Consider the following 24060-nt stretch of genomic DNA (forward strand, 5'->3'; position numbering starts at 1 on the left):
GGCTGAGGGAGAGGGAGGGGCTGAGGGGAGGGAGGGGCTGAGGGGAGGGAGGGGCTGAGGGAGAGGGAGGGGCTGAGGGAGGGGGGGCTGAGGGAGAGGGAGGGGCTGAGGGAGAGGGAGGGGCTGAGGGAGAGGGAGGGGCTGAGGGAGAGGGAGGGGCTGGGGGGAGGAGCGGGGCTTAGGGGGCGGGACTGAGATGCTGAGGGGGCGGGGCTTGGGGTGGAGGCGGGGCTCAGGGGGCGCGAGGCGGGGCTGAGGGGCATGAGGGGCGGGGCTGAAGGAGCGGGGCTGAGGCGGTAGGAGGGCGGGGCCTAGGGGCCGCGAGGCGGGGCTCAGGGGTGTCGGCGCGGTGTCTGAGGGGTCCCGGGGCGGTGTCCGAGGGGTCTCGGGGCGGGCCGGTCCCGCCGAGGGCCGCCCCCGCCATGGCGGCGCCCGCGCTGGAGGGGTCGGCGGTGCGGCTCCGGCAGGTGCTGTCGCAGTTCCCGCAGGAGCTCAGCTTGGCCTTCGCCTATGGCTCCGCCGTGTTCCCGCAGGCGGGAGCCGTGGCCGCGCACGGCGAGGTGAGGCGGGGGAGGGGTCGGGGAGAAGCGCTCCCCGTGAGGCGCCCTCAGGCTCCCCAGGCCTCTCCTCAAAGCGGGTCTGGCCAGAGCGGATTCCTCTTTCTCTTACGCTTGAGAGCAGCCCTGCAGAGAAGGGCTCGGGATGCTGGTAGATGAGAAGCCTGGCATGAAGGGGCCACAGGAAAGCTGGGGAGGGACTGTTCATAAAGGCTTAGAGTGATAGGACGAGGGACAAGGGGTATAAACTGGAGAGGGGCGGTTTTAGACTAGACATAAGGAGGAATTTCTTCACTGTGAGAGTTCGAGAGGCCCTGGCCCAGGTTGCCCAGGGAAGCTGTGGCTGCCCCATCCCTGGAGGTGTTCAAGGCCAGGTTGGATGGGGCCGGGAGCCCCTGATCCAGTGGGAGGTGTCCCTGCCCATGGTTACAGCTGGATAGGCTTTGACGTCCCTTCCGACCAAAACCATCCTGTGATTGCATATTGTGACTCACTCGCTAAGCACTCCTCGCAAATGTGATTTTAGACGCATCTTGTATTCCTTTCTGGAAAGAGAAAACCAGAGGGTGCTTAGAGTTTCAGAGCATCTCATCCTCACAAAAGAATGGGGAAGAGAGGTAGCTGACAGACTGCCTCTCAAGTAATATTAACTGATGAGCTAGAATGCAGCCCAGAATTCATAAGCCATGCGGAGCAGTAGGCGTAATGAATTTGATGCAACATTGCTGCAAATACCAGTTTATTGCAGGTACCAATTGTAAACTTTCAGCTTGCCAGTGTGCAGGGAATGTGGGGACTGATTTTGGAAGAGCAGCACTAGCATTGCACATTACAAGTCTTTGGAGTTTGCGTTGTTCTATTGACAAAAGCAAGTGAATACGCTGGAAGTGCAGTTTCTTGCTGCCAGCTTTCAAATTCCTCTATCTGCCCACACCTCCCAATTCATGGCTTTGTCTATTAGCAAAAGTCCTATTCATTAGCAATTTAACTCTTATGCTGAGCTGTGAGAAATTTCATCGCGTGCTCTGCTGTTTTGGTGGGTTGGAGGTTGGTCCCTTAACCATGAGGCCAGGAATATTTCAGATCAACTCTGCTAGACTCGCTAAAGAGCATACAACTTAGAACCTTTAAACTGTATTTGACATTAATGCTTGTGTTTTGGGTTTTTTTTACTTACATAAAAAATGATTAGCTGTTAGCTCGATACGATGTATGTCTTGGATTAGTATGATTAGCATTGATCACTTCGTGATATATAAACCCCAACTCTTTTGTCTTTGTGCACAGGACAATATGCTGGACTTCGTGTTTGCTGTTGATGATACTGTGACCTGGCATATGATGAACTTGCTGAAGAACAGGAATCATTATTCCTTCCTAAAAGTTTTTGGGCCAAAACAGATAAGTAGTGTGCAGAGCTATGGAGCAGGAATTTACTACAATACTTTAGTGCCATGCAATGGTAGGGTAAGTACAAGTAGTTTGAGTAAGTTAAATCACGTGTGTGTGAAGTGTTGAAAGGATTAGCTTAAAGCAGATTTCTGTGCAAGAAGCAAATCTTCTAGATTGTGAGATCCTTAACTCATGATGTCTTCAATATTTATGTCTCCAAACATAATAGCATATTAATTGAAAAACTAACAGTGCAGCCGTTCTTGCCCTTAAAGTGAAAGCAATGTTTGGAATTTACAGTTAAAGCAGTTTAGAAACTGGCTTTATACTTCTGATTACTTACAGTCTTCCAGTTTTGATGGTTGTAAAGTATATCATGGGGAAACAGGGGCCTTAATTTTAGCAGTTGATTGTGTGGTAATATCGAAGTGGATTCTTACTGTTCATTTGGCATAAAATGTGTATGTTTAACATAGCAAGTTGGAAGCGACATCTGTGCTGTTTAATTGCTAACATCCTTATCTGTGAAGCTTGGGTATAATTAATAGTTCTAGGTAAGTAGTACTCGTCCAGCAAATCCTATTCCTGCATCCATGTCTGGACTGTGTTTGGTAAGGAGAAGTGTGGACAGGAGTCAGGTGAGGGAGACACTGTGTCTGTCTGTCTTGGTGGGGATTTTGAGTAATTTTACCATATATTAATAAATTGTACATAGGGAAAGCAGGTTCTTTTAAAGAAGATGGAAAATGAAATGAAGGACAGTCATGGAAAAATGCCATGTGAGCAATATATGCCTTTCTGAAGTTTCTCAGAGCATGTGTGGTTGCAACAATGTTGGATAAATAAAGTTATTTATTATCGTCTTGTTGTTTTGTTTAAAGGCATCTCTTTAAAGGCAAGAATTTAGGGTTTAAACAATGTTCACTTTATGTGAATTTTGGATTTTAGTTTAAGGACCAATCATCTTATGCTGTAATGACACGATCATATCACAGTCCATGGTCCTTCGTTATCCAGAAATTCTGGAGTTGGCTGCCTTGCTGTCAGGATGATTTGGGAAGTGCGAATCGGTAACGAACTGTTGAAAGTCCATCTTTTTTCCAGTCACAGCAAGTGAACTTCAAAATCATTTGTTTTCTAACATCAAAGAGCAAAAGGAAAAAAGCTCTCTGATGTACTCTCAACCCCCTAGTAGCAGTACGTTCAAATGCAGAGGGGATTTGTTTATCTAGGATCTCTGACAAACTGTTTCTTGATTGTTTTCAATATCAGAAAGGATACTGTGGATTATTCCAACTATTGTAACTTTTGGCTGGTACAAAGCTGATTGTAACCTTTCCAAAATCTTCTTATGGACAGTTGTATTTTTATGTTCAGGTCTCCTCAGTGCCAGTGTCTGTCTAGACTGGGTTTCTTTGGGATTTTAAGTCTTTTTGCTTTAGTAATTGACCCTGGAGTGACTTTAATGTAACTTTGATTGTAGAAAGGAGTTCTGTGCATTCTTCTTTTTTCTCCCCAAAGTTTACCTGTAAATAGGATTATTTTTTTACCTCTTATGTCCATTAAAACATTTTAATGTTATGCATCCAGTTTTTTTATTGGAGGTGTGCGTTCCTAGAATTAATGACAGTTACAGGAAGTAAATAATTAGGAAGTTTCATGTAGTGAAAATGGTGCAGGTAATTCAAAAGCCATTATTTTCTTTTTTTTTTTTTCCTCAGGTAATAAAATATGGTGTAATTAGCACTGATACCCTAATTGATGATTTACTTCACTGGAAAACCCTCTATGTCGCTGGACGCCTACAAAAACCGGTAACTATCAGTCACTTCAGTTATCTGTCTTGAAATGCAGGAAATTACAGGACTGGAAAATTATCAGTTGTAGTTTTAGCTTTTAACTGTTAAGGATTTCTGCATCGGTACTGACAAATAATCTGCTCTGGTTTAGGGCTCTAGTCCTAGAGGGATAATGTTTCACAAAGGAAGTGAAATGTAGTCCTTAATGGTAGTGTGTTATGTGGAAAAAAAACCAACCCAGAAGGTAAGTATATTTATTACAGTTTTCTGCCTGTAGCGGCTCTTGAATAGCTGAGCTGTATTATTTCAAGATTCCTTTAATGTGAAATGTAATATTTACCTTTTATAACAAATGGGAGGAGTCACCAAAATTTAGCGCAGTTGAATAGTGGACATCTTGAAAGATGAAAGCCCCTTTGCTCTGCAGTTACCATCTAGTTCATTGTATTGCTAAAGTGTCTACAATCAACCGAACCATATGTTAAACAGTTTGGTATTTCTCCTCCTTGTTTGTGGCATAAAAAATTAGGAGGTCTTTGCTTTTTCAGGAGGGCCTGACCCAGTGTGATTTCAGCAGGTGGCAGCAGCGCTAAGTTAAAATCTCTTAGGAGGGAGGAAGGAGAGAACTCGGTTCAAGTCTTAGAACAGAAGTTAATTATGCTTTTAGCTGAAAATTAGGGGTGAAAGTTTGAATAGGTTGTCTCAGCACTGCTGCATTTTCTCTATCTGCAGAGACGTGTCATGGCACGGTACAGGCTAGAACAGCTGTTATCTTTAGAAAGAATGGAACTTTATGTGCTGAGAAAAATAACTGAAGGAAGAATTCTGAATCTCACATTAACAATGTATAGTGAATACTTATTTTCAGTGTACCTGCATTTGCTGCTGCTTTGATTTACTTTAGGATTTTCATCTTAGTATATGCAAGTTGTGCTTCATGTCTTTTGATTAAATTCAAGGGGAATGCATACTGCACAAGAAGGGACAATGTGGTATTTTGTTTGGTTGTTACCAAAGCAGCAGAGATATCTTCATGCATATGTGTTTAATAGATAAAAGAAGGCATCAATCCCAATTATCTTCATAAAGAATCCAGGAATTTGCCTTGAGTAAAGTCTGCAGGATTTAAACTGGAATTTGACTGAAAGATGATTCGGTGAATGTTTAAAACCGTCTCTTCCTGTAGGATCTATAAAATCACTCACTGGGATTTTGGATGTTACACTGTTGACCAAAGACGACCAAATAATTTATTTAGATCTGTTGTGCGGGTTTCAAATGTCTGCTGGTTCTGGCTTTGCAACTGATTTGATGTTTACGTTTTAAGCAAGAGTGATAGAAAGCTTTTTTCTTCTTAAAAATGTACATTGAGCCTGTAGGGGACACAGGATTTGGTGTGTTTGCTTATACACCAGAATCTCTCGGGTACCGTTTGCTGTTAGTGCTAGTTGTGGGCATGGTTGACTGTAGCCAGATTAATACTATTTGTAACAGCTTGTTTGGGAATTTTCTCCTCACTCTCATATAGAGGAGGAAAACCTCAGTGCCTTTATGGTGTTCCGTTACAAAGCTGTCACTGAGTGAAAGCTATCCAAGCTATTCTAACACATGAGCTGAAACACTTGCTCTGGCTTGAAAATCTTGGCTTAATTTTCACCGGAGATTTTGTTTCTGTTGTAAACTGGTTGCCTTGACAAAGTAATCTTTCCAGAATGCTTGGCAGAATAGACGGAGTTCGGAATTGCTATTTAGAAATGCTAAATTTTCTTCCCAGGCTTCTTTGTGTTAAAAGTTCCCTGGCTTTTCATCCTACATGAAATTTGTAATGCTGATTAGCTAAATTCCCATTTAGCTGTATTAAAAAATGGAATAAACTTAGTTGTAATTTCTCCATAACTGACATGTTCCCTGGAAAAAGAAATGCTGTTGTATCTAAAAAGTAAAATAAATAAGCACTAGTGACACATAATTAGTTCAGAGAAAGAAGATTTTAAAAAGCATCTGAAGTATTACTGAATTTTTGTTAATTGTAGAGTGTAATTAACTGCTTATGCTAAGCAGCTGTATTTACTATTGTCCTGGAGAAACTACTGAGAGAAGGAAATGTTTATTAAACTCAAGTGAGGTGAGAGTGAGAGGAGTATGAATAGTTTGTAGAAATATCGTCTATGTGCTACAGAGATCTTGGGACGTTTAGGCTTTTTATATTATAAAAATTCCCATGGAGGAGTGACAGAGCACATATTTGTTAACAGAATTTTTCCATTGTCCAAATCTGTAAAAACATTTGTTGAAAGAAAATGGAAAACTCCTCTTATTGTGGTCCTTAACAGAATGTTGATGTGGCTAAATGGCAGACTGGAATAATGCTGTTCACTCCTTTCATTCCGTAATGAAATTTTCTTTGTGTATATTGTTTTTCTGAAATACCTTTGTTTACATGTACCTGCAGTCTTGCGTACACATTTCCTAGCAGTGGAGGCAGCAGTTTCCTACTTGATACTGTTGTGATCACTGAGAGTTCCATGAAATGGAATGTATCCCTCGTTCAACATATTTACTAATTTTAAAGTCATTGTTGTTAGTTAACTGGATTCTCAGTGTACTGTAAAACCAGATCAAATTGGCTGCTTCTCTCCCCCTTATGTGACACAGTGCAGTGAATAGTTCTGGTTGCAAGTTCTCTGCACTGTGAAAAAGCTTTTCTTAACTTGGTCTTCTTTCAGATTCACCCAAGAATGAACATTCATCCTTGTCCCACCTGGGTGACAGCTATTGCGCTCTGTCTTCCTGGGAGGTTTCTAGCAATATGAACTGTTTAAAATCTGTTTGTAAATGGTGTCACTACTGCAGTGTTTCAGGCGTTCACATTTTGAAGCCTAGCATGTTATTTCCCTTTGAAAAAATTCTAGTTTATGTTAGGGAGTATTTTTAGCAAAGGAGGTGGTGATTCCTTTTACTGGTCTTCCATGAGGAGGAATAGCATCTCTGCAAAATTTCATCTTTTAAAAGACTGTAACCATGGTGTTCTTAACAGCAAGTCAGGGATATCATTTAGTTCCAGGGCTAGCCTAAGATGTAAGCAGTTTGCGTGACTGCAAGTACGTGCCATGTACTTCTTCCTTCTGTCTTTCCTTAGTTTCCCTGAAGCAGCAAGTTGTGAGAGTCCATGTAAGTGAATTAGTTGATGAGATTTTAAATATTAGTTTATCCTCATGACCAGCCTATTTACTGGATCTTACTTGAGCAGGTCTGTATGATTTCAGTAAATTTCTCCCATGGTTTTCAAGGAAATACAATTTACTCTAGGCAGTTGGATATATTATATTTCAAGGTGTCCTACCGTTATCTTTTATTTTAATGCTAAAAAAATGTTAAGTCATTTGCAGGAGGAGGAATTCTGAATTGTACAGCAAACTCTTGACTTTTAAATTCAAACACAAAGGAGGGAAAACATCCTTTCACAATCCACCATGGACTAATTCCAGACTACTGTATCAATTAGGTGTTAGGCAAACCCCTGCTTTAGTGCTGTGCAGAGGGATTGAAACAAGCAGCCTGCATACTGTTGCATTCACCATCTTATCAAAATGAGATGTTGTTCTAGTTTTATCTGTCTTAAAGATTTTACCGTAATTGAGCATAGCATTGGCCAGCTGTTAGACATTGCTTTGTCAATGTCCTTTCTGTAAGGAGAATTTTCTTAGCAGATATGTGTGATTCTCATACATTATTTACTGAATCAGTATTTCCATTCCTAAAGGAAAATTTTCTCCATAGGATACCTTAGCACTTCCAAGTTGTAGCTAGGGGCAGAGTTTCAAGCAATACTGCAACTCATTTGTTTGTGAATGGGCTTTTGGGATAAAAAGTGTTGGTTACATTTGTTTATAACTGCTGGGGGGGGGAGGGGTGTTGCATTTTAAAGTATTCTAGAGTAAACAAATATTAAAAAGCTGCCCTTTATAAGGAAGGACAGTACTGCATAACCAGAACACTTAGAAAAGACAGAAACTCACAACAAGCAGTAATTCTGGGAAGAGCTGTTTCTGGAAGAGCATAGTGAGCCATCTTGTAACTCAGGCTGACTTCATCTGTCTAATGTTCTATAATAATATGTTTCCATATTCAGTGCTTACTGCAGATCTGCTTTTTATTCCTGTATATTTCCATATCCTAGGTGACTGGATTCTGTAGTTGACTTTGAACAGTTTGAGTGTTTCCTAAAAATAAACTTTTTTGTGGCACGCAGAAGCAGTCAGCTTCAGTGATCTGTGTGTACGTGAAGTTCCCTTTGACTTCACATTCTCTGCATGCAGATTGCAAAACGAAGTCATGCTGCTTCTAGGAGGACAACTAATGTCTAAGAAACTACTTGAAGCTTATGATAGAGGAGTCTTTTATTAAAAAAAAAAAAAAAAGATAAATAGAATGAAGAGGAATAGGAAAACTTACCTGTTTCTGGTATTCCGTTCTCTTTCAGCATGTTAGTGGCCTTTTATTCTGATGGCATAATCACATATGAAGTATGCCTGTTGATGCATTCATATTTAGTGTTTTAATTAATCAAAATTCATGAATATGAAAAGGTGAATACCTCTTAAGAGATAAGTCAGTGGCTGTTGCTTGTAACAGTTCTCAGTGTGTTTGTAAAAATAGCCTTTTGTAGCAAGCTGTTAAGTCTTAAAAAGATGTTCCTCTCTCTCTCTGCTACAAAAAGGGGATGCTCTAGTCTTTATTGTCCCATAGTAATACTATCTAATCTTAAATAAATTTCTTATTACTCAGTCCAGCACTAAAGATAAGTATTTTTACCTTCAACTTAAGTAGCACTTTCCTGAAGTCTTGCTTCCAATGACTGCTTTTTCAGGTGAAAATACTGACACAGAATGAGAATAGCAAGTTACAAGCTGCTCTCGTTGGCAATCTGAAGAGCGCAGTCACAGCGGCCTTCCTCATGTTACCAGAAAGTTTTTCTGAAGAAGACCTGTATATGCAGATTGCAGGACTCTCATATTCTGGTTAGTATATGGTGTCTGAAGTCTCTGAGAAGAAAAGCTGTGGCTGGAGCTGTTGTGCCACAGGAGGAAGTCTAATACAGACATCAGTGGCTCTCTTGCTTTGGGCCTACAGTGTCGCATGCTCCAATAACTGTATTTTAATGCTGTTACCTAACAGCGTGGAAAGGCTAATTGTGCTTATTCATGCAAAATAGGTACCTAAGCAAAAATTCTTTTACCTGCTTGATTTTTGAACGGCTAAGTATGGGTGACTGAATATGGTGAAATTGTGGGGGTTTTTTCAGTTTGGACAGATTGTATTTTGATTTTAAAGATTCAAAATCTTGGGAAAAAATTTTCTTTCCCTCTTAGTGTTGTGTTGATTCATTTGATAGTCTGCCCTATGCTTTGTTACCTCTTACTTTTTGAATGTGCTGTGTTTTAAAATTACTTATTTTAAGTTAAAGACCCAGAATATGTTTCTTCAGCTCAGTACATGTTTTAACACTCACCTTCTGGTTGGTATTGGACTTTTTTTTTTTTTTTTAAATAAAAGAATCACCGATTTCATATCTAAAGAAAGGAGGAATTAATTGATAGGCAGTTACCATGCTGCAAGATGTTGAAATTGGCTCTGCTGGCTGAACAAAGCGAAAGCAGAGGGATTCCCAGTTGGGAATGTTCAAGAAAAAGGCTATCAGTTGCATGTTTGTGGATGTTTTATTTTGCTGCCAATTTGTTAGGTCTGAAACTTTTCAGAGGGTGTAGTAGTAGACAAAATTGATTTTATGTAATCTAATCAGTCTCATTGGAGATGGCTGAAAAGAGTTGTTAATGCTTTACTTTGGAAAATGTTTATCCTTTTTTTTTTTTTAATACTTTTTTTTGAGAGCACTGAGTCAGTACCATTTATATGGGAAGTGTTTGTTTTGCAGCTTGGCATGAATCAAAATAAACTAGCTAATGTTAGCAAGTTGCCACCTTGCAACAACATTTATCTCCTGAATGTGGGAAGTGGGAAAATGAATTGATTCAGGATTTTGTTTGTTGATCTGTGCTGCACTGAGCCTCTGACTCCTAGTTGGTAATTCTGGAAGCTACTGGAGTAGTATTTAATGGAGGTAGATGAATGCTTTGTTGCAGGCTGTCTGTCTTTTCACTTACTCTTTTTGAAACTTTTTGGTCGTGTGTCATGAAAGAAAGTGCACGTTTCTACATACAAAGTATTTGGGCTGGTCAATTTGTTAAGTCATCTGTCAAAACTGATATATGGTTGCAAAGAATATGACTATTACTGCTGCTTTGGAAGCCGAACTTGACAGTTGGAATATTTTATCATCCGAGTGAAAATGTGGACACGTGGGTTGATTACTTTACAGCATATCAGAGGCAACATAACAATTCTGACTCTTATTTCTGTGCTTGAAGGTATTTGAATAGTATTCTATTTTTTGACTACTAGAAAGTAGACCTTACTGTGGATAATATAGGCTATGGTAGAATTGGAGAATAAAGTCTTAGGTGACGGCTTTGTACTGTGTTGTTTTCTGTTATATTCTCCTTTGAGCTTTTTTTTTTCCTGACGAATTAATGGTGTCTCTTTTCTCTACTAGGTGATTTCAGAATGGTGATAGGAGAAGACAGATCGAAAGTGCAGAACATTGTGAAGCCGAATGTTCCTCACTTTCAGAAGCTGTACAGTAACATACTACGGGACTGCCCTCAAGTGGTATATAAGCACCATCTGGGGAGGCTAGAGGCAAGTGGTGTTCTTCGAAACATTTCTAAAACAAGCAAGTGGAAGTGCTTTACCACATTGACAGAAGGCAAGAATTATGCCATACACTAAGGACAGAAGTTGTAGTGGCTGAACTTGCTGTCTGATATGCTTCTGTTGTTTAGTTAATTCTGCAACCCGACTTGCCTTCAATACCAGTCGCTGCATATGTGGTAACTACTGCTCCTCCTCTTTGAGGATGGGCACAGAACTAGAGCCCTAGCAAGGGAATAGGAGAAGATCGTTTTAAAACGTGTGTTCTAATGACTACCATATGGAAACAGCAGTCTAGGAAATGATGAATAAACATATGGTTTGTGTTAAAAAGATTAGTCTGTAACTTAGAGGTGCAACTTTCTGCAATCAAAAACTACATCTCTCAAAAAAAAACCCATAGAGCGCTAGTTATGAGGATCAGTTCCCTAAACCCAAATGAAATTTTGGCGTTATCTTTAAATACTCATACTAAACCAATTTTTTCCTAATAATTGGGGAACAGGTGTCCAAAATGACCAGTATCTCAAATTCCATCTTTCTGACGTAAGATATTGTATGTAACTATAACATGGCAATCAGGAGAGATGCCACAGTCAGGGGTCCAACAGCAATTTTTCCTCTTGTACATGTGTCTGTGTGTGAATATTCAAGTGTGATACACGTTTCAGCATGAAGTGGCAAATAGCATGGGTTGTCTCATGGACACGGGTGCCTCTTTATCCTTGAGTCACCTTGATAATTATCTCACAAATGCCTCCTTTTAGGACGAGTCTTTGTTAGAAACTAAAGTATAGACATAAGCAAGCTTGATTACAGTAAACAATTTTAGCGCAGTGCTGTGGAGTACAGTGTAGGCGAATCTGTTTTATACTGCAGCTGTCTTCATGTTTTCTTTTCAATGTGCTTTTGAACAGTTTAGTGGAAGAAGTATTTAAATGAATTTTGGAAATAATCAGGAATGCTTTGTCCAAGAAAATGTCTAGTTAGAATAATAGTCTCTGTTGTGTTACCTTTAAACAAATCCTAGCACCGCACTGCAAATATGTTGTTGAATAACAACTCTGTCCATAATTCTATATTAGTCATAAAGGCTGTTGACTAAGTGCCATAATTTTACTATTCATTTTGAGCAAAGGGCTTTAATATTTTATTTCTTATGCCTTGGTCTGGTTATTGGTAGTTGTTCACCACACTGAAGAGGATAACTGCTACCAGGAGTGCTGTTTAATACAGAAGCCTGTTCTCCAAGTATACATCTTCAGAGTTACAGAGAAAATTCTTTCTTTAAAGATTCCTCAAAAACAATTGAAGGCAGATACTAGTTCTAATAGTTCTGGTGTGGATTCCTCCCACATCATGTTAAGAGCCTGCTCATTGTTTGCTCCCTCTGTAGTTGGTGATTCATCTGGATATCATTTTCTCCCTATTGACTAAGGGGAGTGTAGAGGGCAACTAGACTCCTGTCTGATGTCTCCGTGAACTGTCTAAAAAGTTATGTGGGAAGAACTGAGCTCTTCATATTTTCTTTCAGTTTTGGAGAGATCTGCTCCATTATACATTTTTCAGCATTTCTGCTTACATTTTTCTGATCTTGTGTACAGGCCTAGATGCTAGTATCGTTGTATTCAAAAAAGGGTTGTTGGATTTCTGATTTAGATTAGAAAAATGTGGAATGAACGTTTCCTTCAAATTATACAAACCAGATGTGGTTTGAGTTTAAAGCAGAGAAAATGTTTCTCAAACTAAACTTGAAATGTGTGTGTACAGTTTGATTATATTCAGGCAGAAGAAACTGAGCTAAGTGATCTTCTGGGAACTCCTTTGTTCCCCCCATTGTAGTGTACTCATGTTTCCAAAGGAAACTGGATAGAGCAGAAATGGTACAGTTTCAATGGTAAGTTGCTTGCAGAGGAAGGAAGATCATGTGTGTACATCAGTCTTCCCTTGCATAAAAATTAACATCTTTATGTTGAGTTAATCTTCAAGTCCAGAACAGGCATACTGCATTTCCCAGTGCTTGGGAAGTTTTCATTAGTGTTGACTTTCACAAGTGAAATGGATCGTCTTCTTTGAGATATTTATCAGAGCTCAAAGGTAGCCAAAAGACTTTTCTGACCTCATTGAAAAAGAGAACTTACTTCATTAACACTCAACAATTTTACTCTCCTATTTTTTAACACTCAGATTGATAAGAGTCCAGAAGGTCAATTTGCACAGCTAATGGCTTTGCCAAGGACTCTGCAACAAAAGATAACTTCTCTGGTAAACCCTCCTGGAAAAAACAGAGATGTGGAAGAAATTCTAATGCAAGTTGCCCATGACCCTGACTGCGGATTTGTGGTGCATCAAGGTAGGCCTGGATCAGTGTCTGTAATCTGCTTTAAGGCACGACAGATACACAGATGTATTTACTGTACGTTAGTCTTACTCTGAAGGATGATGTAGAAAGAAGAATGAGGAAAACAAGAGATTAATCATGAGATACATTCCTGAAAGTGTGGCTTGGGGGTTGTTTGATTGCAAACAGATTATCTGACATGCTAGCAAATAGCATTCCTGCTGATACAGAAAAATAAGTTTTGGTTTGGCTCCTGAAAGAAGTATTCTTTAGGAATTAGTGTGGCATGCTTAGGCCATCTAACTGTATTTGGAATGCTTGCACCTTCAGGATTTCATTGGCTGGCATAATGTCATCTAAATACTGAGCTCTATATCCTACCAGCCATACAGGGCAATGCTAAGTTAATTTTCTGTCTTCCTGATGTTACCTTTTCCAGTCACATAGTTGGTGCATGAACTCTTGCAGAGAACTCAAGCTTTGAGGAAAGGCTAGGTGTTTCTCATCATCACAGCTTCTCTGAGGCAAGATTATGCTGTACAGACAAGTTAAAGCTAATGCTGCAGACATCAATGGTTTATTATACTGTAGAAAAATGCAAATGTTTAGTAATTGCAGAGTCCTTTACATCTTTAAAGAACTCAACACATCTTAATTCCAAATGGCCAATTCTGCAAGCTCCTCAAGCACAGCAAAAAATCCCTAGATGCTTGAGAGCTGCTAGACAGGAATCAACTGCTGAGGGAGCTCTTACACTGATTTCTGTGTAGGGAAATAAAGCTCCCGAGAATTGCAATTCTCCACTGACAGAGTAGGATGAATTGCATCTACATTAAGGTGTCCAGCTTCTTTCCTGTCAGTCTTCTGGCGGAAGTAGCTTCTGTGCTACTGTGGCTGGGCTCTAGCAGCAAAGTGCTAATAGCTGGATCTGGGAGCAGGGCTGGCAGTGTTGAGAGCTGCATGTAGTTTTAATTCTTCCAGCTCCACACTGATCTAACTGTCTTTGCAGTTGTATTTATGTAGGGTGTCGCAGGCATGGCTGTGACTGCAGACTCTGCACAAGGGTGCAGCAGCTCAGTATCAAAACATGAGAGAAAATGTAGTCTTATTGAGCCGAGCAGTTTATACATATCAAAATCCCTCTCTCCCTTTTTTGGCCAAGACATTTTCCTAATTGAAGAATCTAGAGAAAAGATAGGATGAGCCATCTGGTAATCCTTCAAGACAAAGCTGATTTACTCAAGTTGAATTACATTGTCCTTAAGTATTTTACTAGCTCAGCATGCTTTGTTATCTCCTCCCCTCCATTAAATTATTTTCTAGTGGAGTGTTGGATACCTCTTGTTCATGGATTTTCCTAAGCTTTATTCATCATTGTAGAAGTAGATTTGAAAGAAGGATTTAAATATAATACTTGAAATTATATTCTGCATCCTTGTTAACCCAGAGGAATGAGTTTGGAAGGGCTGCTGCATTTCTACATTTTAAGGTATTCTGTAATGTACAATAGTTTTGTTCTGCACTTATCAGTATGCTTTTATATATATATATATATGTGTGTGTGTGTTAGAACAGGTGAAATTAAATACCTTTCACAAAAATTGATAATGTTTTATAATACTATTGTGTTAATGCCGAAGAACCGCTGGACAGTGAGAGCTGAATGTGCCACAGTGCAAAGTGGTAAAAGAGCCTTATTTCCAAAAGCTGGTAAACTCAAAAAGCCAAACAATGCAGAGTGGCATCTCTCCTTCATCAGAGAAGGGCAAAGTCCCAATTTCATATTGAAGTAAGCCATGAGTATGATTTGTTCTGCTCTAGGAAGTTGATAGACCAGCACCTCAGTGAAGCAACTCAGAATCCTTTGTGAGTAGTTATCTTAGTAGAGAAGTAATTGGGGCACTAGATAAATTAATTTGATCCGTTCCTAGTGTTTATGTTTCATATTGATTTTGGGTATTTTTCTGTATGTTTTATATAAAATAAGTTAAAATAGCTTGGAGAATATTTTCAGTTTGTACAACAAAGCAGAATAGAAACTTCCTCAGTATAAGGGTGCGTTCTACTTTCAGGCTGGGTTGATTGTATGACTGGAAAAATATTTAATTTTTTTGTGTATGTTGGAGGGTAAAAAAATCCCCACAAAACTACTAAGATGGGTAACTTCTGTGTGTTTTTCTATCTGCAGGCATTTCAGGAATTGTGAGATCTTCTAGTATAGTGCAGAGCGCTAAAACCATACTGACAGCTGGTAAGAATGTGTGTGATTTGGATCAAGACAGGCCTTCTGAGTGCACAAAGTAAAAATCATATGTCCCTATAATTGTCTTGTTACAAGAGTTTAAAGAATAAACCTTTTGGGTGTCTAATTGAAAGCTCCTTGAATATAGAAGTAATATTTAAAGCAGTTTTATCTAACTTGAGGAATTGTAGAATACCAAAAGGAACTAGAGTCTTTGACTCTTAAACAAGCATCCCTCCCCCCCAAAGTAGGAAAAAAACAATTGCCAAAAGAGTAGCATAAAGTCAATGTGAGAGAAAGTGCAGAAGGGAGGAAAAGGGCTTGTTTGTGTAGAGGCGTGGAAAAAAACAGGGGTGCTTTTCAGCTATCACAGTCTTCCTAACTGAACAAGTTACTGCTGGTCACATAGCTGGAGCTGTTTTCTCTGAGTGCCGGAATAAACCTAATTTTAAGGTGACACGATTTTTACATTTTGAAAAGCTGGAAGCACTGCACTCAATTTAAAAGAAAGGCTTAAGATCTCAGTCTTCATTTACTTAAACTCTGATCAAAATCGTTGCTGTTTTCATGAAGTTGCGCAGATAATTTTCTGAACTCATTGATATCTAGTCCTAATTTTTCCAGAGAAGCAATTATATCCAAATGATGCCATTACTGGTTTTAAGAGCAGCTGTATAGTTTCCCACTGAGCAATCTTTATCCTTCTACAGCTGCTGTTCCCTTCCCATTTAGTATTAGAGTTGATGGCTCCATTTTATACTTCCTAACTCCTTGTAAAGAAAACTCAGGTTGCAGTGTTCTGGACCATTAGTGGTCTGCTGAGTAAAATAAGCAGGAGTAGTTGTACATTTTGTATGCTTCTGTTAATTGTCTAGTTCTGTTAACTGGAAGAAGGCTGACCACTGCCCAACATTGTTTAGCAGCTGGAGGAGACTGAGGACATGACTAGTGATAAAAGACCAGGATCTTCTGTCAAAACGCTGGAGTCAGAGACAGCGTTATCATGTAAATTCAGTGCTTGTGAAAGGCAGGGACTGACTGGCCCACGGAGTGAAACTGTACAGTGTGTAACTGCAACTGTGTGAATAAGAGTAGTTAAGCTTTGTCAGATTATTTATGCTCCCCTTATGTCCTGATGGACAGGAAATTGTCTCTGGGAATTGGTAGCTCTTTGTGTCATGCGGTCAATCACTTGCAGCCTCTATTGTTAGCAGGACTGTTGGGAGAATCCTAATGCATCTTCTAGTAGGACTTGTAAATTTTACTGTTTACTGTTTTGTACACCTCAAACTAGGGACTTGTGAAATGCCTTTTCTTTCCTTTGGCTTAACTACTTCACTTATATCTAAACCCATGTATTTGCTTCTGATTCTAGTGATTTTAGTGTTGAAAATGCATTTTTCGCTGTTTGATTCAGGTAGAGCAAAGTGACTGTAATCCTTTGCCTCCAATACAAGCTCCATTTGAGCAAGGAGGCTTGGGAGAGTTTAGTTTTCTTACTTTTAGCATAATTTTTGTTGTTGTTGTTGTTATTACTGCATGTATGCACTTCTGGCCCAAACTATTAGCAACAGAATTGATCTGTTGGGGTTACTCACAGGTTATGTGGTGACAGAAATGAGTTAGATTTAGGAAAGGACCATTTCTGGCGTTTCCTAACCTCTGAATGTTTTTTAATGAAAGCAAAGCTTGCCTGTGGAGCTAATCTTCCCGAGTACATTTGTACTGTGCAGGCCACTCTGGCTGGAGAAAGGGAGCCCTCCTGTTATGGGTAGGATCAGGAATCTTTCTGCTGTTGCACACAAAATCAGTGCTGCCTAAGGCAGGCATAGCCCTGCCTCCCCACCAGCTTGTGTGGGGCTTACCAGAGCACCCCCAGTTTCATTCACAGAAGGTGAATGGAAGTGTTTTTGTACCAAAACCCTACGTTGTAGTGCATGTGAAAGAAGAAATTAAATTTAACTGACATGGGGCATGACGTCAGTATTTTTCAGATGTGATGTTTGTGGGATGTTCAAGGACCTTCCCTGGGATGAAGGAGAGATGAGTTTCCATGGGTTTAGGATTTAGTTAGTAGAAGCCTTTCGAATGTCTTTTAAAATTTTTCTCACCAAACGTTTGTTTGAGTTTATGGTAAATCTTGCTGTACCTTCTAGCGAAGATTTTTCTCCCAATCAGTTTAGAAAACCCTTCACTAGAGGGCAGGCATTAATTCTGTTTACTGTGCTGTGCTGCTTTTTGGGACTTTCACCAGCAAATATTCATGTAGGTGTGTACTGCACACAGCCAAAACCTTGAAAGTATTTGCTTGACTTGTGGAAGGAATGTGTATTACAGTGAAGTGTGAGCTTTTACATTTAATCCCTAAGGACACTGTAATCCCTAAGAACAGTAGCTCCAGTAAGAGAATTATGAGATTAATGAAATCAGTGGCTCCATTAAATAAGCTCTTGCTGTTTTCTCTTGCTGTTCCTAGTAACTGTACAAATACTTTTGTCTTGTGTCTGACTGCATAAGAATTAATTTTAATTAAATGGGCATATTTCATTTTGAAACTTAATGGAGGACACAAAACTATTTTTTTATTATTTTGTTTTATCTTACAACAACAATGATGCAGTGAAATGCCTGCTCTCTGGTCTGTAGCATGGTAGTCCAATGTGCAGCTTGTTTCTAAATTAACTGTTGGATCAGGAAGCGTTATTGCTGAGACGGCATGCTCTGCATTAACGTTATTGGCAAGCAGCACAAGCAAAATAAAGAATTTTGACCCCTTTAGGAGAATTTTTTTCATCTTTCTCTGCCAGTGTGGTTTTAAAGCTGAGCTCAAGCTCTATGTTTTTGTTTGTTGTTAAATGCCTTATTTAGTTTTTGAAAATGTGCCTGTGTATTTCTTTGAGTCTGTGGTGGGGTTGACTCTGTTTCCCATTAGAGATGGCACCATCATTTGATTTATTTTCCCACATAGCCAGAGTCTGCATGGTCTTTGGGAACTAGCTCTGAACTTCTTATATTTAGCTCCTCTGGAGGAGATGTTGATACTTGTTTAGCTTAGATTTCTTCTTTATATCTTGCTAGAAGAACACACTAAGCCTGATAAGTAAAATACTATTAATTAAATCATCAGTAGAAGTGATCGTTCAAGATACTTTTAGGTGAGCACAAGTGCTTATACCTGCTCTGAATAACTTCTGTTTTCTTAGAATTGAGATATTATATACTGTGTCTTCAAGGATTTTTGCTTAACTATAAGGAACGGCTTTACATATAAGATATTCTGTAGATTCACGATAACTGCTGTCTTCATCTGCTGCCTCAGCACAAACTGTGTACCACTGCACTTCACTGTAAATGTGTGCAAAGTTTGTGTGTCTGTGCATGGTTCCTGAACAATGTGTAATTATTTGCCTCCACATGACAGCCTCTCGGTAGTATTTACATTAGTCTGTCTTTTCAAAAGAAAGTAAAGAATCATACAGCCAGGCATATCTCCTGGGAAACTTTGGGGGACTTCTATGATAGCCAAATGACTGCTTTACAACACTAACACTTCCAAAAAACCAAACATGGATTGTTAAGTAAAACCAGATACGACTTATGTTTACACTGAAATTTTGTGGCCTTGATTCCATGTGCATTAGGTCTTTGTTCTGTATCATGTAGTGGAAAAATCTAAAGGAGAGGTGGAACCACCAAGTCATAGGTTCATAGCTGCAGCAGAAAGACATTTTCATGTGGTTCAACTCTTTCAGATTCTGAGACTGAGCCATAATTACAACCATTAACTTTTACTACACATGTGACTCACCGCCCTCAGGGCTACTATAAGAAACCAGCTGGACGCATAAACCTGTATTTTGCTTTGTAGCATGATGTGCTAGGGCAGAACTGTAAGCATCTTATTACATCAGGCTCTAGTGGGTGGAGTTCAGCAGAATGCTCCCTTCAGTGGGGGAGAATATGGAGGAGAAAAATCTCTTTCTGCTAAGCTGCTGCAAGAGGCAGAGCAGGCTGGTGAGCTGATAGAATGAGCTGATTTGCTGGCTGTGGTGCCAGTGCAGTTCATTACAGTTCTGCAGGGCTCTATCAGCTTTGCTGCTCTTGGTTTGCCACATGCTGTGCTGTGCTTCCAGAAGTACACTGACTTCATCGCAGTACAGAACAACCTCGATTCTGGCAGAGCAGTCCCAGGGTCTGAGGGGCTGTATCCTTGAAGGATAGCAGGAGATGGGGAAGTAATTTCCAAAGCTGTACATTAAGTAGTTTTTAACTTTAGGGGTTGGAACCACTTTTTGCATTTTTGTGCTGTGTCTGAGCTCAGTCTGGCCTGGTTCTGCAACTGGAATTCTTGCGTTGTGTGCAATTTTAATGCAGCTATGTGAGGCACTTCAGAATTTACACGATTATTTACATGTCATTTGAGATGCTGCAAAGAGAAGCCCATCGTGACTTCATTAGTGTGCTTGCTTTTAGCAAAAAAACTTTAAATATAGGAAGGTTTAAGTTTACATATGGGATGCACATGGGTTTGTAAGTTGAAATATATGAATGCATGATGCCTCACAAAAGGTAAAGTTGAGGTTTTTTTAAATTGCAATTAGGAACACAAGAAGTGCAAAACTGGCTATGTACAGCATATTTGTTATGATAGGCTTTTTATTCTCCACGTTCCTTCAAAACTAGAGCATGCACTTCTGTGTATTCATTTGACTGCTGGTGACTCTAGACTTCTAATACTGAATGCATCTTTCACTTGAAGTATTTTATCTTCAGTTGATTACTTTCTAAGGTCTGTTCAAAATCAGATATTAACACACACCATCACCACTCCCCTCTAAAAAGTGCAGTACAGTAGGTGGCCAAACTTGGGTCTAAGTAAGTTGATCATTTTGTTCCAAGAGATCTTTCCTTGTGCCCTGGAGTGTCACACTGCATGACTTTGGGCTGAATTCCTTTTGCGTACTTCTAGTCACTCTTGTCAGGTACTGCGTTCTATGAAACAAACTTACGGAAGATTGCACATACCATACTTTCTAATCGGTGCATGTAAGTGTCAAAATTAAAGCTTTTTGTGCAGCGTTAGAAACTTGTCTTTTCAGTTTTGAATCTGTACGGGTGTGATCAGACTCCGTTGTAATCTGAGAAGTCACTCTGTTTTGTGTTGTGGGCTTTTTTTGGGGGGGCGGGGGGGAGTGTTTTTTAAATCAAAAAAAAGCTGGAAGGAGTTAAAATAAGTAGCTGCACTGGCTAGGATCTCAGAAACCCACTGAAATGCCAAGACTAACAATATTTCGGTTTTAAGTTTCCAGATAATAGATGACTAAACCCAGCAAAAAGCTGTCTGTCTTTTTTACTCTAGCTCTGTAGGAGAAGACTCTGCTAGAACTTCTGAAAGTGTTTAAGGGTACGCTTTACAAATCATGTGGGAGTCATCCTCAATCCCTTTGTATCTAAAACTTGTGAAAGCTTGGAGGCAATGACTGCTGCAAAATCCTTCTGTGTCTTTATGAATACTGAGAAATGCCTGCCTTTGTAGGCCTGGCAGAATGGTGTGGTATTTACCTGTGGGCTCCTGCAGGATGATGCTGGAGTATGGCAGCCATTATGGCTTCAGATCAGCTTTATTACAAACAAGCGATGGGCAGGGTGCTCTGAAGCACAGTTGATCCAGACAACGTCCCTGTGGCAGCGCATTCTCCCTGGTGTCTCTGTGGCTGATAGTGGCAGTGTTGCCAAATCGTAGGTGTTAGTCATCTTGTTGGTTTTGCTGCGTTCAGTTCACCTGGGTAGTTGCCTCATTTATCTGGTTATCCATACCCATCATTGTTTCATTATTATTGCTTTTTACCCAAGGACACAGATGTTGTTTCATTCTGCAGCCTGAGCAGTGTTATTTTCTTGCAGATGTGCTGTTATCTCAGCTATGACATGGTAGCTGCCATGAGTTAGGATGGCGCAAAAACAATATGTTCAAGCTGGTTATCATCTACTTTACAACATGTTAAAACCAGAGCAGATTTCCACCTCAACAGTCAGCAGCACTTTTCCTGTGGAAAAAAAAAAAACCAACCAACTCTGTTTTGGTTTCTAATTCCCAAGCTTTTCCATAGCAATGCTCTGAGTTGGTTTGTCCGGGAGAGCTGCTGGTGGTATGCAGTGTTTTATTGCCTTTAATCAAGATGGACATCAGCATGATGCTTCTCAATTCCATTTGTGTAGAACTGGTGTACAATGAAGCAACCAGGTGCTGATGTATGGCAAAGAGCAAGGCCAACTAAAATCTGATTAGCATTAAAAAATGAGGCAAGTAAGCTTTGGAAGCATCTACCAGTCACGTGGAGTTTGCTTGTCTTGCTTGAGCTGACTGTTCGCTTGTCCTGGTTCACCCCTCTCTCTCACCTTTCCCTTTATCCCTTCAGTTGGCTGCACAGCTTTGGGCATATCTGTGGTTCTTGATGATTAGCCAGCTAATTAACCTGCATGGCTAACAGCCTGGATTTCTTGAAATAGTCCTGCTTGGGTGTCCTGCTGCAGAACACAGGCTGTTGGGTCGCTGATATCTGTTACCAGGCTGGAGTACGATACCGTTCAGCTGGACACACTGCCTAGCAGTAGATGAGAAGAGGCCTGAAAAGCGGAATGTACTTTGCTGAGGGTTTGCTGAGGGTCTGCAGTAGATATAGGTGGTTTAAAAGCCTTCCCATAGTTAATATTTAGAAATGATGTAAATTATAAGTTTCCCTCTGTATTAGTTCAGAGTTTTATCACCAATCTCTACATTTGCTGTGCCTTAGTCATTGTACAGTGTGCTTGTATGCAGCGTTGTCAGGCCCTCAGAACACACCTGTTCTATTTTGCATTCTTTGATACTATTAAAAGTATTTTTTTGTGTCATTTATTGTGTTATGAATGTGACAAGAAGGTTATTTGCATAACTGCCGGGTATATTAGGTTGTCATTCTTCTTGGGGAATACTTAATGTAGTAAGAACCAAGTATTTGAGTTAGCCTTCCTAAATATTTTTTTTTTTAGGAGCAAGGAAATCTATAAGATACAGTATGAAGAAATTGTATAAAATGACAAAAGGATGGTTGAGGAAGACATCTTGAATCATGACATACTGCATATGGGTAAATAAATGGTACTTCTTGTCTAAATATTTTGCAGATGTTGCTTTGCCTACTTGAAGAAGATTAAAGAGCTTTTAAGAAGTCTGTTCTAATAATTTACATGCCCCATTTTACTACTAGAATGGGAACTTTTGTTAGTGGGGGAGGGTTCAATGGTAATAGGGCAAAGGAATTCTACTCTGTAAATACTGAAATTAATTTTCCTGTTCTTAGAAACCCTGATTGATTGTAAATATGAATTAAAAACCAAAGCCGCTCATTTTCTATCTATTGTTAGCCTTATTTTCCAGAATGCCCTCAGGCTCTGTCAAAATATTCACTGTCCCAGTTTTGGGTCTGTTTGGGACTTAAGGAACTGGCGAGTCCACTAAGTTATAAGTAGATAGGAAACTGTGCTTTCAAAATACATTATTTCTGCCCTTAAAAGTTCATGCTTAGAATTCTTTGAGGATGCTCACTGGGTGCTTCTGCAGGGTCGACTTAATGAAAAGTGAATTGGTTTTCCTCAGATATGAGACATTCTGAATGCAAAAACTTTTCTGTGACTTTCCGCATAGGAAAGCGTGTTTGAAATGCGAAGCTTGTTGGGTAGCAGATCCTTTTGTAAAAATTGTGTGTTTCCTTGAGGCTGAGATGACAACTGCCCAACTCTCCCTTGCCTAACTAAATTAGAACTACTAAAATTGGACTTGCACGTAACATGTTACATTAATCATGCCATTCAAAAATAGACATTTCAGGCAGTATACATGTGTGATGCAATAAATGTGGAGCATCTATTGTAAATATAACTTTTTTTTTTTTGCACTGAGGCAGGTGGTTTTGCTAATTTTGTATGTTTTTCTTAACACAAACAAATTGAAAGAACACTTCTATTTGTGATAGTGTCAACAATAAAAATAATTTATTTAAAAACATGGAAATAAAATGTTTCTTTCCTGAATAGCATGTATTCTTTTCTTGTGGACTATGTGATCAGTCGGACCATCTCTCAAGCTACATTTGATTTAGCGACCTCACTTGAAAAAAAAAAAAATACTGGCTGCTAATTGTTTCCAGGGAGCAGTTCAAACCATAAATCTAAGAAAGAAGACAGAAAAGCATACTATCCTATGTGATGTCTCATTCAGGTTTACTTTAATGAGAGGGAAACTTATAAATATTGATTATTTTAAAGTAATATTTGAGTTTGAAGTGGCAAAACATGAATCCAAAATCAGGAAATAAATGTGTCCCTCTTTATTTTCTTGGAAAATATTATTACTGTGAAGTAATACCTTTCTAAGGTTGTAGGCAGATTCCTAACTCTTTTTGTTATGTGTTGATGATATTCCTAGAATTTAAGACCAATCCACTCAAATGTCCCTTTTCTGATATTAGGAGGCTGACAGCCCTTTTCATGGTGGAGAATGTTTGTGTGTATGGTACTGGCATTCTCTGTCCCTATTAGTAAGAGCCCAAAGTCCTCGATTTGAGAAGTTTATGTTATAAGAAATGGAGCTGGGGAATTTAAGCCACTGCATAAATTAAATTAACCTTGGGTTTTGGCTGGATGTTTGTTTGCATGAAGAGGTTCCTTTCTGGATAATCTAGAAGTCTTTTATACAAATTATACCCCTATCCACCTTAAAATTAACTTCAGATGTAGTGAGGACTTGAAATAGCCATATAGTTTTTACATTTCAGCATAAGTTGTAGCAAAAGGAACTCTGAAATCAGCTGTTGACTTACTTAGGTGTGCTCAGTGGAGAATTCTTAAGAGCAGAAAATACTGATCCCAGTGGTAGAAACAGACCCTGAGAGACACAAAGCTTTTGGACACATCAAC

The 24060-nt window shown here is 39.5% G+C and overlaps 1 protein-coding gene across 1 annotated transcript; it reads left to right on the plus strand.

Moving 5' to 3' along the window:
- The first annotated feature begins 400 nt into the window (after positions 1 to 400).
- Positions 401 to 23124, plus strand: TAMM41 (TAM41 mitochondrial translocator assembly and maintenance homolog). The gene is made up of 8 exons (XM_069865718.1): positions 401 to 560; positions 1845 to 2024; positions 3671 to 3763; positions 8619 to 8769; positions 10362 to 10507; positions 12707 to 12872; positions 15049 to 15111; positions 22135 to 23124. The coding sequence occupies exons 1-8, from the start codon at positions 423 to 425 to the stop codon at positions 22209 to 22211; spliced, it is 1014 nt and encodes a 337-aa protein (XP_069721819.1). The 5' UTR covers positions 401 to 422; the 3' UTR covers positions 22212 to 23124.
- The last annotated feature ends 936 nt before the right edge of the window (positions 23125 to 24060 follow it).

This window comes from Phaenicophaeus curvirostris, chromosome 11 (assembly GCF_032191515.1).
Source record: "Phaenicophaeus curvirostris isolate KB17595 chromosome 11, BPBGC_Pcur_1.0, whole genome shotgun sequence".
Taxonomy (NCBI): domain Eukaryota; kingdom Metazoa; phylum Chordata; class Aves; order Cuculiformes; family Cuculidae; genus Phaenicophaeus; species Phaenicophaeus curvirostris.

Bases quoted from the DNA above. Each gene is read 5' to 3' on its own strand.
- TAMM41 (XM_069865718.1), top strand. From the start codon at position 423: ATGGCGGCGCCCGCGCTGGAGGGGTCGGCGGTGCGGCTCCGGCAGGTG. The intron at 8,770-10,361 runs GTTAGTATATGG...TTTCTCTACTAG, and splicing joins TGCAGGACTCTCATATTCTG to GTGATTTCAGAATGGTGATA. The intron at 12,873-15,048 runs GTAGGCCTGGAT...TTCTATCTGCAG, and splicing joins CGGATTTGTGGTGCATCAAG to GCATTTCAGGAATTGTGAGA.